This window comes from Camellia sinensis, chromosome 4 (assembly GCF_055761805.1).
Source record: "Camellia sinensis isolate YWXY chromosome 4, ASM5576180v1, whole genome shotgun sequence".
In the NCBI taxonomy this organism is placed as follows: Eukaryota; Viridiplantae; Streptophyta; class Magnoliopsida; order Ericales; family Theaceae; genus Camellia; species Camellia sinensis.
This window is the reverse complement of record NC_138964.1, coordinates 162,688,958-162,706,313: the sequence shown is the minus strand read 5'-3', so window position 1 is coordinate 162,706,313 and position 17,356 is coordinate 162,688,958. Positions and strand designations below refer to the sequence as shown.

The following is a 17,356-nucleotide window of genomic DNA, read 5'->3' as shown; positions in this document are numbered from 1 at the left end:
GGTTACTACGTAATTTGGTTGGCAAATATGTATTTTCGGTAACCAAAAAATATTTCGTCACTGTATACTAATTTTTGCCAACTAAAATAAATTTATTAGCCAAATAACTAGCATATACAACAAATTATACTATTGGCGACTAAAATTTCATTTGGTCGGCATTAGTTCATGTTTTGGCTACTAAATAATTTAGTCGTCATATATTTATATTTGCTGACTAAAATATAAATTTAGTTGGCAAATATCTAGTACAAATCATGCACTATATTAAAAATTTTTTTTGAAATCTTTTTTTTTAATGACTAAAATAGTTTAATCGGCAAATGGTGTTTTAAATTTTACTGGGAAAATTTTTAGATTGGGGCTTAGATTTTTGCCATTATTTAATTATTAATTTTTACAGTAATGATACGTAGGTCGAAAATTTCTAAGCTCGAATTTATCCCGAATTCAAAATAACGTCGTTTTAAACAGTAGTTTCATTTTATGAGGAGGTTATTTAATGAAAATTATCTTACCGGTAAGAGAATTTTAATATATCTTACCGGTAAAAGAATCCAAAACGACATCGTTTTGGGCAGTTGGGGGATTCAGGGAAGAAAGATTCAGGGAACAAAACATTAGTGTGTTTGGTTTGAGTTTTTTGAATTAAATTTTTTGAAAACTGAGTTTTTTGGTTTTCGTATTCTTTTTTTTTGTGAATATTTTTAAAATTTTAAACATTTTTTTTACTTTTTTAGATGCATCTTAGTTAGATGTATCTAAAAAGTAAAAATATTTTAAAAAATTAATAAATACATAAAAATATAAAAAATATACTGAATTCTGATATTTTTTTTGTATTTTTGGTATTTAGTGAATTTTTAAAAGATTTTTTTTACAATTTTTTTACTTTTTAGGTGTATTTATGTTAGGTGTGTTTAAAAAGTAAAAAAATTACTTAAAATATTAAAAAAATTCAGTAAAAATAAAAAAACACAAAAAATAAAAAACTAATATTTTCTAAAAAATAAAAACAAGCAAGCTCTGTAAATTTTATTTTGTATCATGTGTTTAGTTTAGAAATGGGTTCTCTTTTGCCCTCTCTCTCTCTCTCTCTCTCTCTCTCTCGCTCACACACACACACACACACACAAACGCCACTAAACCTCACCTCTTCTCACCGCGAGCCGCTCATCTCACCGTCGCTCACCGCCGTGCGACGTCGCACATCGCCACCGCCGCAAATCGCAGTCGCACATCACCATTATCTCGCCTCCAGTTTACATTCAGGTTCTCTCTCTCTCTCTCTCTCTCTCCCTTCCTCTATTTTCCCATTTCGCTCTAGCTCTAGGGTTTTTTTATTTTATTTTTTATTTTTTATTTTTTTGATGCTGTAGGATTTCGATTTGGGTGAAATAAGTAAATGGTTTTTGATTTTTTTGAAGATTTAGGGTTTTATGAACTGATTATTGGTGTGATTCATGGTATTCTTGGTAAATGGATTTCGATTTAGGGTTTCTTTTTTTTATGCTGTAGGATTCTTGATATTCTTTTACATTTGAAATTGCTTTCCCTATCTCAGGAGGACTTGGATGATATATACAGGAATAGTTCTATTTGTAAACATAAATAACCCCAACACCCTTTTCCCCAAGGCCTTGAGGATTTCAGCCTCTAACTGCAGCGGTAACAGCAACAGCAGTGTTGCTAAGGCTAATCTTCTCTCTGAAGTTCACTCTAACCCCATTATGCAAATTTATTAAAAGGGACCGACACTGGTCATTCTTTTTTTTCTTACATAGATTTACTTTCTTTGGACAGCCATCAAAGAATTGGGTAAAGAAAATACAGGATGAGTGGAGGATCCTTGAGAAAGATTTGCCAGGCAAGTTTTGTCATTGGTATTGGTAATAATCAATTTGTTTGCCTGATTTTGGGGCTATTTTTTATGATTGAACCCTTATTGTTGTTTATTGGGTAGACAAATACAAGAAATTGGTTTTCATTTGCATATCGATGGGGTTTACCATTACTGCTGCCTACCCCCCAGCCTCTCTTTTTCCACTGCTTTCCATTTTTTGCCTATCCTTTTTGTGAACATTCAGATGAGGTATGGCCTTCTTCAACTTCCATATGCCATCAGTTGTGCAATCCAATTCTTAATTTCATTATCCTATGGTTGCTTGATTGAGAACTCTCTTGGCTCTCTGTGTCTGAGTTTGGTTTGTCCTCATATTGAATTGGATTCGTGGTTGTTGATTTGTACTTTTCATACATTTGTTCTTTCCCACGAATTTGTTCTTCCTGTTATATCTTTCGCCCTCCAACTGTTTAATGCAATGCTCGAATCAAAAATTTATTTCTTTGCTCATCTTCGTCTACTTCTTCTGTTGTATTCTGAAGTCACATATTAGTTTGGATTTTAATATTTAATAAATTCATTTGTTATTCCTCTAGACCCAAGAAAGAATAACTTGAAACAAGAGATGAAAACTAAGAATCCAAGAGAGCAAGAAGGTGTTAAAGTGAGGAGAAACATAACCATCTGAGAATTTGACTGACAAGAGAAACATAACAAACTGATGTTAACACATGAATGCTTCCTTCATCCTTCATAGTAGGTTTTTCTTTTCTTTTCTTTTCTTTGTTCAACGATCCCTGTAACTTCAATGCATTATTAGTAATCTAAAATTACCATTCTAGCTTCCTGTATGACATGCATTCCTTTTTTTTCTCCTGTTTTTAATTTTTATTTCCCCCCTTTTAAAGATCTTATGGGCTCTCTAGTTTGGATTTTTTGACTTTTAAGCATATGATTTTGTTTTACAGTTGTAAACTTAACCCTCATAGATCTTCCTGGGCTGACAAAGGTTTCTGTGGGTAAGTATCTTAATAACATTTACTTGAAGCATAATAAAAAGAAACTAATCCATTAACTTGTGCTTTATTAAATGTTTAACTTTAATATTTTTTATGAGTAATAACAACCTTTCTTTTTGCAGAGGGACAGTCAGACACTATTGTTGAAGATATTGAAAACGTGGTCCATTCTTACGTTGAGAAGGTGCAGAACTTATCCTGGCAAGAACAGTGAACAATTTTTTCCTAATAAAAAAGAAGCACCAAATAAAATATGCATTTTTTGAGTCATCTACCTTCGGGAACTATATTTTACCTTGTGTTTGTTTGAGAAGATATATTGGCTGCTTGCAAAATTGCAGGTCAATAATTTAGAAGATATATGATTTTGTTTCTTAACGTAAATGCAAAGAATGCATATTTCATGCCAAAATCCTCTTCTTCCGATTATGGATCAAATGCTGCAGCATAACAAGAGGTGGAGATGCAAAGATTTTAGATACAAGGTGGAGATTACTTTTGGCATGAAACATATTACTATTGGCATGGTATAGATTAATCTATTAGATATTTCTTTGTGTATGGAGGACATGATTTTTGTATGATTATCTGTTTGTATGGAATTATTATTTTAGGTTAGATTATATTTAGTTTGTATGAAATTTGACGTTGAAAGTTTGAATTTTTGGATGATTGAAAGTGAATTAGAAATGGGTATATTTATTGTTTTGTTTATGTACGGGTATAGGTTGAACGAAATAAATACAATGGAGAAATTAATAATAATAAAAAAATACAAAATAAAGTTCTTGGCGAATAAACCTTTAGTAGCAAAAAAAAAAAGTGAAGTTGGCAACTAACCAATTGGTAGTCAAAAAAGAAATCAATATTTTTAGTAACTAAATTTTGGCAGCAAAAAAAAAATCAAAGATTTTTGGCGACTAAAAATTTAGTAGCTAAAAATAAATGAAACTTTAGGCGACTAAATAGTTTAGTAGTTAAAAAAAATAAGATGAAAATATATTTTTTTGGCTACTAAATATTTAGTAGCCAAAAATAAATGAGACTTTAGGTGATTAAATAGTTTAGTAGCTAAAAAAAGAAAAATGAAAAATAAATTTTTTTGGTGACTAAATATTTAATAGTAAAAAATAAATGAGACTTTGGATGATTAAATAGTTAGTTGTAAAAAATAAAATAAATTTTTTAGCGACTAAATTCTTTGGTTCCTAACGTAATACTATTGTGACTAAAATTTATCCATGACTAAAAGTTTTAAGTTGTTGAAAACTAAAATTAATTTTATTTGAAAGCTTTTGGTGACTAAAGATTTAGTTGTTAATTTATGACTTTTGGCGATTGAATAACATTTAGTCGCCATTTACATTTTTTTGACAAATGTTCAATGACTAAGCGGGTGACCAAATAATTTAGCTAGCAAAAACTTTCGGGGACTAAATATTGACTTTTGGTAACTAAAAATTTATTTGTCAAAAGTATCATTTTTTATAGTGTAGTAATGTATAAAAGAGATAATTGATTAATAATTAGAGAAAATAAAAATTATGCAAAAAAATTACCCATAAAGCTATGTCTATGCATTAACTTATGTCACTCATATCAAATTAATTTAAATTTATATTCATTTAATGGTATTTGCGGAACCACATTCATATGAGATATTTAGTCATTTATTTAATAAAAAATTTGGTATTCCTAATATTATCTTTTTATAAATGAGATTACCACATCAGCATCCCATCTCATCATCTTAAACACCGTTAAATGACGTTAAGGCTTTGGAATTACCGCTGCATATTGAAATTGAAAATTTCAGATTTCCATGACTAGAAGTCTAAACATTTCATTCGCCCACATATTTTATTCGACTCCGATTTGTAGCTCGAATTCGGAGAAGAAGAAGAAGAAGAAAGAAGGAGGAGGAAGAAGGAGAACTGGAGGGGAGGGGGCCATCAAAATCGGGCTGGAGGAGGCGGGGCCGGAGGCGGGACTGCGCGGGGCTGCGACGATCAGAGCTGCTGCAACGATCGGAGATGTTGCGACAATCGGCGGCGACGGAGGCACAGGAGGGGCCCTTCTCTCCTCTCCTCTCTCTTTCTCCCTTTTTCCTCCTCTTCCCCTCTGTTCTTCTCTTGTGTTCAATGAAGAAGAAGAAGAAAAGAAAGAAAGAAAAGGAAGAGAAAGAAAAGGAAGAAAAAAAAAAAAAAAAAAAAGAATCGCAAAATGACGTCGTTTTGCGATTCGAGCCAAAATCGGGCCAATTTTTTCGAGCTACCAGTCATTTTCCTATTTTATTACTGTCTCTCTACAATTGTTCATCCCTCACAACGCCACCGACATCCACCGCCGGCACTTTTGGAAGGTGTTGGTACCATAATCTGTAATTATTATTATTATTATTATTATTATTATTATTATTATTATTTATAAATTATAGGACACGTGGCATGATTTGACACATTGGGAGATTGAAAGAAGTTATGAGATTGTATAAAAGACAAAATGGAGAACATGTAGAATGAAATGAAGGTTGAAAGAAGCTATGGAGATATAGACACTACAAGAAATGTCACTTTTGGCTACTAAAATATTGGTCGTCAAAAGTCTAATATTTAGTCGCTAAATCAGTCGCTAAAACGATTTAGCGACTAAAATATTTTGTCACCAAACTCGTCACCTATACCCTGTCGGCGATAGTATTGGCGACTAAACTTTGTTTGGTCATCGAAAGTTACTACATTTCGCTACTAAATTTAGTTTAGTCGGCAAATGTTATGTTTCCACTACAAAAACCTTTAGTCGCCGAATGAGGCTTTTTGGCTACTAAGTTGGTTTGGTCGAGGAAGGTGTCACTTTTAGCTACTAAATAATTGGTCGCCGAAAGTACACATTTGGCTACAAAACATTATTTAGTCGACAAAAGGTTATTTCGGCGACTGAAGTGTTAGTCACTATAAGTGCTACCATAAAATGAGAATGACTATTATAGACCAAACATTTCGGTCACTAATAGAATACATATTTTTAGCGACTAATTAATTTTTGTCGTTGTTACTTTTGCCCACTAAAAGTTTCGTAGCCAAAAGCCTCTGAACATTCCTTTCTTCACTTTTTGCCACCAAACATTTTAGTCACCAAATGATACCTTTTTTTCCGTGACTAAAAAATTTAGTGGCCAATAGTTTCTTTCTCTCATTCTCAATTGTTTTAACTACTAATTATTTGGTCACAAAAAATTAGTGGGTTATGTTTTTGCTACTAAATTCTTAGTCACCAAAACATTTGATTACATATTTAGCTACCAAAATATTTGGTGGCCAAATACTTTAACGTGCTTTTTTTTTTTAAATAAAATTTTCTAAACAACCTGTATCCATTATTAATACAACCTGTACCCTGTATAAACAATATATTCCATCAGCGCTAAATATATTATCAAGCATTCAACAACGTGCACACATTTCAGTTCCAACCATCCAAAAAATTAATATTGAACGTCCAATTATATATATATATATATATATATTAAAAATTCCATAAGAACCAAATTAATTGTACACCTACAACTTCTATACCACAACAAAAAATTGTACACCTACAACTTCTATACCACAACAAAAATTATATTATGTACCACCCCAAAACTATTTTGTACCACGTGCTATGTTCATTTCTACCATGCCAAATTAGATGATATTTACCACACCAAAAAAGTAATTTGTACAAACCACTGGATATACGGATAGAGATATAAAAACAATGCCCTCCCGTACTTGTCAACAAAAACACAATGTCATTTGTATGTCCAAAAAATCTACAAAAAAGGGGAAAAAAATCATTAGTTTGGTGCGTGTAGAGGCATTTCTGGACGACATATATATATTGTAATAATTTCCAACATTATATGTATAGGAGAGTAATATCTATTAACTAATGAAAGACATCCAAACATGGACCCATCATGAGTTCTTGTTTTAGCTTTTTAATCTCTAAATCTATCTGAATAAATTTTAGTAGTTAAATGTGAAACTAAACTGTGTAGGCATTACCAAATTACATAAATTATTTAGGGTGTACTTACCATTTCATCCAAAAATTATTTGTTATAAAAATGTAAGTGGACCCATCATGAATGTTTGTTTGGTATCCATAAAACTCACTATGCTTATGCTTTTGTGATCTCCATGAACCTTCCAGTTACGTTAAAATAGTGCTTTTCTGACCTCCATGGATGGAAATTGGTGTGTACTTTTTCTTCATAAAATATTCTAATTTATTCGATATAATCATAGAAAGTTTGGAAACACTTTCCTTAAAGAAGAAATTAAGTCAACAATGTAATGAAATCATAATACTGTTCATTTCTATTTAACTAATTCGTGGGTTTATACATGTAGATATACTTCTATTTGTGAATGAGTAATGCCTTGGGTTCCTTACAGGCTTATGGGGATAAGAGTTGAAAAAGATTATGCTTAACTATTCTTCCATAACACTATCTAATTTTGATAGATATCTTCAATACTTAGCTTTTTTAGTCCTAAGTTCCCTGATCTGTTGCTGAGGAATTATCTTTCCATCAGCCAAATCTTGAGGCCATGTTATATATATGAACTGTGTACTATTCAACTGTTGTTGCACATTTTGTAGTGGTGATAGTTAAACTGATCAAATACACAATTGCGCCTAAACCTTTGCTGAACTTTACAAATCCATTATTCGAATTTCAAACCGATTAGGTCAACAGGATATATCCGTCGTCACATTTAGTTCTTGCAAAATGGTGCCCCCCGAACCGCTTTTTTCGACTAAGTTTATGACATTTTCAACTCTAACTCCCAACGTACTTGTTCTACTTACGTACCGTCTGTTCCTACATGCCACATTTATCACCGGAAAGCATCCCGTTATGAAAAAACAGTGGCTCGGGGCCTGTTTTGCTTTTTCGCCCCCCGAAACCCTTTTTTCGACTAAGTTTATGACATTTTCAACCCTAAATCCCAACGTTTTACGTACCGTCTGTCCCTACATGTCACATTTATCACCAGGAAGCTTCCTGTTACGAAAAAACAATGGCTTGGGGGCTATTTTGCATTTTCGCCCCCCGAACCCCTTTTTTCGACTAAGTTTATGACATTTTCAACCCTAAACCCCAACGTATGTGTACTACTTACGTACCGTCTGTCCCTACATGACACATTTGTCACCGGGAAGCATCCCATTACCAAAAAACAATGGTTCGGGGCTTGTTTTGCATTTTCCTAGCCCGAACCCCTTTTTCCGACTAAGTTTATGGCATTTTCAACTCTAACTCCCAACGTAGAAGAAATGCACATTTTCATGTAAACAGTCAATGTGATCTCTTAATTTCCACAATTCAGTCAATGCAAATTGAAAAGCAAAAGTAAGCCAATGAAATTCAGACGCCAGATCCTAAACATTTTGCAAATTGGAGTTCCTACTGTGTCCAACAAAGCAATCCAATCATATCCTAGCCCTTACAACTTCACTATCAATGAGCATAACCATAAAGTAGAACTATACAAGGAGACAACATAAACAGACCAATTGGTCCACGTAAGGACTGCTGTGTAGGGAATTAAATAGCAATGCAGAATGCTGTGGCAGCAAAGAAGATAGCAAGTCACTCTAAGGCTTGGGCTGTGATGTGAAACTCACTACAAAGAGGGAGGCAAAGGCTAGTGAGATTGCAAAAAAAAAAAAAAATACATCAAGGATGTGAATTAGAATCAAGAAGAAGCAAATTATTTAAATGAACTAGAGAGAAAGAATTTCAATTTCAACCATTTAATGTGGTAATAAACAAATTTGTCCACACAAACTCATCAACATTTCATTCTCTTTAAACAAGAGAGTGACTGACCATAAAGAAGGTTTATGAATTCCGAGATATAAGGAAGAACTGCAACGCTTTGCATACCTGGGCTTCAAGGCAAGTGCTGAAAGTGCTGATACAATTGATGCTTTAAGAATGTACCTGAAAACTAGAATTGAGTGAGTCTTGAGAATTAAAATAAAAACTAAATGTTAGCTCTGTAATCTATTAATGCAGCAATCACAACTAACAATTGTTGGAAGATATGACTTTCATCAATGAACAAGTAACATTATCTAAAACCAAGTGCTTCAGCAAATAGCACACTAAAAAAACAAAACAAAACATAATCCATTGAGAATAGATGGTGGAATGAAATAGATCTTCGCTAAGATTTCTTATATCCACAAAACACAAACATCAAACCTCATTGTATAGCAGTTCATACATAAAGAAATAGATCTTCGTTGTCACTTTTATTATTCCAATTTTGTAATTAAGAGCTTGTTTTAACCACAGAATGCCCATCCTAAGTAAGACAACTATGATTGAGTTGAATGGTACAAAAACTGACCAGACAGATTTTAGGCAACTCAATAACAAATTGTGTCCCAATTCCTAACCCTATCTGCACAACTCACCCATTCTTTTCCTTTTATTACTACTTTATTACCAACTCAAATGCCTCAATCACATTTCAATAACAATGCCCTAAGTGTTAATTTCAATCACATTTTAAAAAAAAATGCCTTAATTTTCAGCATTAAACATTTGATTTCTGTGTGTTTTCACACACACACACACACATACATATATATACATATGTATGTGTGTATGTGTGTGTGTGTGTGTTTAAACAGAGACAGAGGCCAAGAGGGTGAAATCGGGAGGGAGATACAGAGAGAGGGAGAGATAGATGCGAAATGGAGGACATACCTGGAAGGGAGTTTGGGGGATGATCCAGCAAGCCTTGTGATGGAGACAAAGCTGTAGAGAAGAGGGCTGAGGCGTGAGTGAGATAGAGAGAGAGAGAGAGAGAGAGAGAGAAAGAGGGAAACAGAGAGGCCTCTATGAGAAGGAGACTATCTTCGAAAAGGAGAGAGAGAGAGAGAGAGAGAGAGAGAGATGACATACCTGGGAGGGAGTTCGGGGGATGATCCAGATGGAGACAGAGCAGAATCAGACGCGGGAGTGCGAGAGGGAGGTAAATGGATTGCTTTGGCAATAAAAATAAAACAAACAAATAATAATTCCTGACCAAAATAGATTTTTGTCGCTAATAAATTTAAGAAAAATGTAATATTCCCTCTAAAATTTTGTGGCACGTTTAGCTACAGAATTATAGTCGGTATATAATTAATCATTAGCGACCAAAATTGAAATAGTCGCCCAAACCCAAAATTTCCATGACCATTGTACAATTAGTAGCCAAAAATTAAATAAATACGAATTAAACAAATTATATAGTTATTTTTCGCGACTAACATCATATTTAGCCGCCGAAAATTATATTTTTAACGACTAAAACGTAGTTAGTCGCCAAAAGTGAAGACAAATTCCGACTACACATTATTTTGGTAGCGAAATAGGGGACATTTACCGACCAACAAACTTTAGTAGCTAATAATTGAACATTTGGGGACCAAATGTTGTTTGGTAGCTAATGTGTGAACCATTGGCGACCAACTAATTTTTAGTAGCTAACGCATAACCCTTTGGCGACTAAATTTAGGGGTTGTTTGGGATGACCTAAATAAGTGCACTTTTTGTCTTTTTACGAAAAGATGTGCAGAAAAGTAGAGAGGTGATGTGATGGAAAAAAGATAAAAAGATGGATTATTTTTGGGTTGCCAAACTTGGCCTTAGTTTAGTCGGCAAAATTAGTCGCTGAATCTGTTTTTTGTTGTAGTGAGAGATGAACTGAAAGTTCATAGAGTATGAAATAGAGGAGATAGAAGATCATATAGAGACACATGATAAGAGAAGAATGAAGATAGAAGAATAGGATAGTTATTAGGTAGTTTTTTTCTATAAATTTTTACCTATAAATAGTCATTTATGACTACATTGTAAGATCCATCCAATTCAAATCAAAGACAATTGATTTTTATTTTTCTTATTATTTATATTTCTTACACTTTATTTTCAACACTTCATTTTCGAAATAGAAGTAGATGTAAATTTATGGTTACTTTGATTGTTCACTTAATTGTTCCTATTATTCACTCAATCATCTTTCTCTATCTCCCTTTTTTCTTCTTTTAGTTTTTCTATTTTTTACACTTGACAATTTTAAAGTTTTCTCTATTGAGACAAAAAAATCAACGCAATTACATGATAATTGGCTTGAATTTAATCTGTAAGGATTTTTCAATCTTTACTAGCACGCTTGTATTTATGATATTTTCCTTCGTAGGAAAAATAAGCCAAAAATAGCCAATATTTTTTGGCGTGCCCGATGGGAACATCAAGTGAATGAAATGAAAAATGAATTTGATTTGTTCGTTCTAAATAGCCTAGATGGAATCTTTTAGCGTAAATACAACATGTTAGATCTCCAAAAAGAAATATATTTTCTTGATGAAACAAACTTTCATCCATTACAATATTGTTTGGTGGAAGAAAAAAGATACCATTTAGATAGAGAAATTCATCAACTTGAAATAAAAATTTACTAATGGAGGGATGAGTTGTTAACTTTCACTACCAAGTCTTTGACCGAGACTTTAATGGCCGAAATTAGTGAATTTTTTCATGATTGAAAGTGGCAAAGGCAAATAGTTGACTTCATCAATGAATCGGGGCAGAAAACCCATTTCTAAAGAGCCAACTTATAAAAATAACATGGTTAAAGAGTATAGTGTTGAGTCAAGCATGATGAAAAATGATGTTTTATATAAGGCTGGAGGGATTGAAAAAACTATTCTTAGAGAGTTAAACTATGGAAACAACATACCCATGGAGGATTTTCATAAGCTATTAATAGTTAAAATAGAAAAACAACCTATTAGGCCAAGAAATGATGAAAATCACATGCATATGAGGCTCTTCATAAGTCACTAACGGCAAAAATGGAAAAATCGCCCATTAGGCCATGAAATGATGAAACTCACATACCTATGGAGGATTTTCATAAACTATTAATGGCTAAAATAGAAAAACAATCCAATTTGTTAATGAATGATGAAAATTATTTGGTCAAAGAACATGTTCTTAAACCAAACATGGTTAAAGATGATGATCAGCCCATTGTTAATTGATTTAAAATATTTGATATTGTTGAAAATGTCAAAATATTTAAATTTCAAAAGCCATATTATGCCATGACATTCGGTGTTCAAAATCCATTTTGAATTTGTGGGTCGCATCAAAATTTAATTTTGATGAAATGACTAATAAAACAATAATCTTTAAGTATTGTTTTTATGAGTTTGATGCAGTAAAGAATAACTTAGCTGTTTGAAAGGTAAAAATTAGCTAAGAATGACCAATTTATTTGAAGCAATGACTTTATTTTATTTTATTTTAATTTCTGAAAATTTGAGATTTATGAACAACCACATAACACCATAATTAATTTTGTGGAGTGGTGTACTTTTGGATTTCATCTATGCAGGCATTCTCAAATTTGTTTAGACTTTGTGAGGCATTGGTTAATTTCCTTTTGAGAAGACCAAAGTCAGGTTGTCTTCAAAGTAAACATGTCAATTATTATTTTTCTTTTCTTTGATATGAATCAAAGCATGTGCTTTGAAAGTCTTTTTTATTGCGACTTCATGAATTTTGAAGGATTGTTTGTTGCATCAACAATAGTCTTGGGTTTCAAACAATTTATGGTTGAATATAATTGTAGACTTTCGAAGCCTCAGGAATGGTTTTGAAGGTTGGTTACTTGCCTTCAAAGCTTCAGGAATTGCTTTAAAGATTGGTTACTCGCCTTCGAAGCTTTGAGAATTGTCTCAAAAGTTAGTTACTTGCCTTCGAAACTTTGGGAATTGTTTTGAATGTTAGTTACCTTCAAAACTTTGAGAATTGTTTCAAAGGTAGGTTATTTCTAAGATTTGAAGTATACCATGGCACAGGAAAGTTTCCGATAAACATGCAATGGCACTTTGAAATTCTGCAAAACACTCTCGCATTTATGATGTTTTTCCTTCTTAAAATAAATAAGTCAAAAAATAGCCAACCACTACAAGAAACTTCACTTTTGGCGACTAAAATTTTAGTCGCCAAAAGCCTTGTTTTTAGTCGCCAATCACTTTTGTCGACTAATATATTTGGTTGACCGTTTGGTCACTAATAGTTTGTCGGGGAAACAATTGGCGACTAAAATTTTTTTGGTAGCCAAAAGTGGCCTATTGGTGACTAAAATCTAGTCGCCATATACTTTTTTTTAGCTGCCATATATTTTTTAAAAATAATCAAATATATATATATATATTTACTTTTAGCGACTAAATTATTTAATAGTCAAAAGTTTCACTTTTTGAAAATTGGCGACTAAAAATTTAATAGCCAAAAGTTTGTTTTTACAATTGGTGACTAACAGTTTAGTAGGCCAAAGTTTCACTTTTTTACAATTGGCGACTAAAGTTTTAATAGTCAAAAGCCAACCTGTTATATTTGTTTAGTCACCAAAAAGTCTCATTTAGTTTTTATAATTTATTTTGTAATATTTTTTACGCCACCTATAACCTGTGCATATATAAAATTATTCATTCATTCATTCAATTCTCAACCATTCAATAAAAATATTTCTCTACAACTTGTACCATTTAATTTTCAACCACATACAAAACTTAACTATTAACCGCACATATCAAAGAAAATAAAAATCCATAAACATAGTATAATCCAACAAATACATATACTATCCCAACCAACAATTAAAATCTAAATTAAAGAAAATCTTAATAACAATTGTGATGATGATGATGATGATGATGATGATGATGATTTGGGGCAGAGGGAAGAAGGGTCCAGGGGGGTCAAGTGCCCCCCTGGGTTTTGAATTTTTTTTTTTTTTTTGGGACAAACATAAAGAAAATATTTTAAATAAAAAAATTTATAAAAATATTATTTAAAGTGAAATGTCAATGACATTTTTAAAATTATAAGAACAATAATGATTGTTTTGATTGAAAATAAAGACACTACGATATTATTATCTATAAAAATTCTAATATAATGGTGATATCTATCATTATTGACATGCAAACATAATTAGGCCAAATTTGGCATGATTAAAAAAAGTCAAAAAGTCACTATCCTATTTAAGTCACATCATCTTATTTAAGTCACATCACCTCTCTAACACATCACTTCAAACCCAACCCAAACCCAACCCATATTTCATAAAAAGTCAAAAAGTGCACTTATTTAGTCTTCCCAAACTAGGCCTTAATCTCAATGAAAATATAAAATTTATTGAATTGTTAGTTGTATTTGACATGTAGGGTTCATCCTCCATATATTTCTTTACTATTGATTGGTGATATCACATGTCAATGATGATGTGGTATGGCTATTATATTGAATTTTTACACATATTTTGTATAAAAAAATTACTTTATCATTATATAATTTATTTTAAAACTTTATATCCATGACTTTTTTTAATATTGTTCATGATACACTAATTACAAAAAACATTCACTTTGTTTGGTTTGAGTTTTCTAAAAACACTTTTCACAAAATTTTACTTTTTTGTTTTCCGTATTTTTTATTTTTACTGAATTTTTTTAATTTTATACAATTTTTTTAATTTTTAGACACACCTAACATAAATATACTTAAAAAGTATAATTTTTGCAAAAAAAAATCTTTAAAAAATTCACTAAATACCAAAAATACAAAAAATATAAAAAATAGTACATTTTTCATATTTTTATGTGTTTATTAATTTTTTAAAATATTTTTTCACAAATATTTTATTTATTTTTAGATACATCTAAATAAGATGCATCTAAAAAAGTAAAAAAAAAAATGCTTAAAATTTTAAAAATATTCACTAAAAGCAAAAAAAATACAAAAAATAAAAAAACTCAATTTTCAAAAAATTAATTCAAAAAACTCAAACCAAACACACTGATTATTTTTTTTTTAAAATTTTTCTTGAAGTCAATCGTAAAAATTTATGTGAAATATTTTTGTAAACATTTTTTAATATAATTAATAAGTGCCCTGTAATTTAATTTTTTGGCTCCGCCACAGATGATGATGCTGATGCTAGAGACACAGTTGTTGGGCTTAAGGTCCTTCCACAATTGTTCTTCATCAATTTGTCATGTGGATGTTCATGTTCTACATCATGACGAGAATGACAGTTTAAAAAATAAATTGAAACTGTTAAAATAATTAAAGTTATTAATTTAAGATTTTAAGATGACTTCAAACTGTCAACTGTACTTCAAGCATTTGCAAAAGCGTTCTAACTTTGTAAGAATTCGGGAAAGAAAATTCATGGTTGAAGGATATGTACTCCGAGCAAAGTATTTGATTAAATAAAAAAGAGAAATGCTACTAAAGCAAGCTTTGGACAAGAAATTGGAACGAAAAGCCACTGGTCCTAAATCTCTTACTTTAAGTTCCTACTACTCACCAATAAATTGGAAGTCGTTAGGATTTAGGGTTCCAAAGATAAAAATCCCAAAGAAGGGATTAACGGATAGAAGTTCATATTTGTTTTGATTTTAAAATCAAGTTGCAATACAAGTACTCTGATACCTGCTTCTCACAAACAACAGTTTATCTTAGTAATGTTCTATTTAAAACACAGGACCCAATATCCATGTTTCATAGATGAATAGTATGCTATACTAATAAAGAGCAATAATGATGAAGGACTAGAGAAAAACCTTGGGTCTCCAGCTCTAGGCCTCTTAGGATCAACAAACTGAACAATTAATGGTTGATCAGACCCCTAAGATGCAAAAGGAGAAGATAAATGATTAGTGTTTGGTAACATTAAATAGAGAACATAACACCGTTGAAATAGCAAAATAAGCTTACTTTCATTGTATATATTCCATTAAGCGCATTAATAGTTGCCATCGCCATTTCTCTATGAAAATATTTAACAAATCCACACCCTTCAAAACAGTTGGACATATAACAGAGAAGCAGTGGAACATGATAACAATAACTGTAGCATACATCTCAATAAGGATTAGAAAGAAACACTTGGATTAGCACAGAGGAAAATTATAAATCCTAAGAAGCTTTATATATAAATGACCCAATATCTAAACTAAGGTAAGTAGAAACCAGTCCTCAAAACCTCTCTATGACATTTTTTCATACACTTGGTGAGCATAAATCAAAAAGAGTAGTTTGCTCACCAACACAAGAAAACAAACCAACCCATTTTCACAAACACTGGCACATGAGACATGAATGAATGATAGATGACTTCAACTCTAAAAAAAAAGAACATCCAAAATCTAAAAAAACCCAAATTTCTTTCATTGTTTTTGGGACATTTGAACAAGGGTCCCTCATAATGATAATTTTTTTGCAAAATTGAGAGAGAGAGAGAGAGAGAGAGACCTTCCATTCGGAGAAAACAAAGTCTTGTTTGGTGCGTTTACAATCTTCCCTGGTGCTCCGGTTGCTGGCGAACGCGAGGAGGAGCGGTGGTGAGAGAGGGAGGGGAGAGGAGCAGCGGAGAGGGAGAGGGAGAGACGCTGAAAATAGAGAGACAGAGAGTTGCTGGTTTCTTACGGTTTGGGTTGGAAACAAAATACATATAATTAATAACCATTCGCGACTAAAATTTTAGTCGCTAATTAATTTTTTAATCCCTCCAAAATTTGAAATCTCCCTCCAAATATTTTTAGTTTTTTGGCGACTAAAATATTCTTTTGTTGCTGAAAATATACTTTTGGCGACCAAACTTTTGGTCACCAAAGATAAAAAATAATTTTTTTCTTTTCATTCGGCTACTAAACAATTTTAGTAGCTAAAACTAACTATACGGCTACTAAAATTTTCTTTTGTAGCTGAAAATATGCTTTTGGCAACCAAACTTTTGGTCCCCAAAGGTAAAAAATAATTTTTTTCTTTTCATTCAGCTACTAAACAATTTCAGTAGCTAAAACTAACTATACGGCTACTAAAATATTCTTTTATTGTTAAAAATATACTTTTGGTGACAACTTTTGATCGCCAAATGTAAAAAATATATATATATTTTTTTCATTCGACTACTAAACTATTTTAGTAGCCAAAACTAGCTATACGGCTACTAAATTTTTTTTTAGTCGCCATTGTAATATTTTTAGCGACTAAATTTTTTTAGTCGCCAATAATCAATATTCCTAGACTAAAAAAATTAGTGGCTAAATATTTGACTTTTGCCGACTAATATTATTTTTTGGTCGCCAATTCTACAACCTTTGGCCACTAAATTTTTTTAGTCGCCAAAAATTATCGCCAAAATTGCATTTTGTTGTAGTGAACACATGGCCACCACAACCTTCATCCGGCACAACCAGTTCGGCACTGGCTCCACTGCTCTACAATATTTGTCAGCACCAATCTACTTGCCGATGAACTCCATTACTAACCCTCTCACTCCACTTCTTCCTTTTCCTTTTCCTTTTTTTTTTCTTTTTCTTTCTCTTTCTTGTCTGCAGCATTTTCATTTACCCATCTCTC

The 17,356-nt window shown here is 31.9% G+C and overlaps 2 protein-coding genes across 16 annotated transcripts; one reads left to right on the top strand and one right to left on the bottom strand.

Moving 5' to 3' along the window:
* The first annotated feature begins 1,028 nt into the window (after positions 1-1,028).
* Positions 1,029-3,576, top strand: LOC114312970 (uncharacterized). Of its 8 annotated transcripts, none has more exons than XM_028259270.2 (6): positions 1,029-1,272; positions 1,565-1,712; positions 1,804-1,867; positions 2,812-2,862; positions 2,985-3,046; positions 3,204-3,576. In XM_028259270.2, exons 2-6 carry the CDS (start codon positions 1,575-1,577, stop codon positions 3,225-3,227), a joined length of 339 nt encoding a protein of 112 aa, XP_028115071.2. In that variant the 5' UTR covers positions 1,029-1,272; positions 1,565-1,574; the 3' UTR covers positions 3,228-3,576. The 8 variants fall into 8 exon arrangements, 4 of the variants coding, with proteins under 4 accessions (XP_028115071.2, XP_028115075.2, XP_028115070.2 ...); XR_014327787.1 differs by having other exon boundaries at positions 1,039-1,272; positions 1,565-1,668; XM_028259274.2 differs by lacking the exon at positions 2,812-2,862 and having other exon boundaries at positions 1,031-1,272.
* A 2,749-nt stretch (positions 3,577-6,325) lies between these two features.
* LOC114312971 (flowering time control protein FCA) lies at positions 6,326-16,418 on the bottom strand. Of its 8 annotated transcripts, XR_014327779.1 has the most exons (8): positions 16,247-16,410; positions 15,710-15,789; positions 15,556-15,620; positions 9,833-9,914; positions 9,635-9,685; positions 8,804-8,860; positions 6,458-8,540; positions 6,326-6,422 (listed from the first exon to the last, which is right to left on the bottom strand). XR_014327779.1 is itself a non-coding variant. In XM_082866762.1 (7 exons), the coding sequence occupies exons 1-6, from the start codon at positions 16,251-16,253 to the stop codon at positions 8,507-8,509; spliced, it is 294 nt and encodes a 97-aa protein (XP_082722888.1). In that variant the 5' UTR covers positions 16,254-16,410; the 3' UTR covers positions 6,326-6,422; positions 6,458-8,506. The 8 variants fall into 8 exon arrangements, 2 of the variants coding, with proteins under 2 accessions (XP_082722888.1, XP_082722887.1); XR_014327780.1 differs by lacking the exon at positions 16,247-16,410 and having other exon boundaries at positions 8,804-8,867; positions 15,710-16,239; XR_014327778.1 differs by lacking the exon at positions 16,247-16,410 and having other exon boundaries at positions 15,710-16,239.
* Between the last annotated feature and the right edge of the window lie 938 nt (positions 16,419-17,356).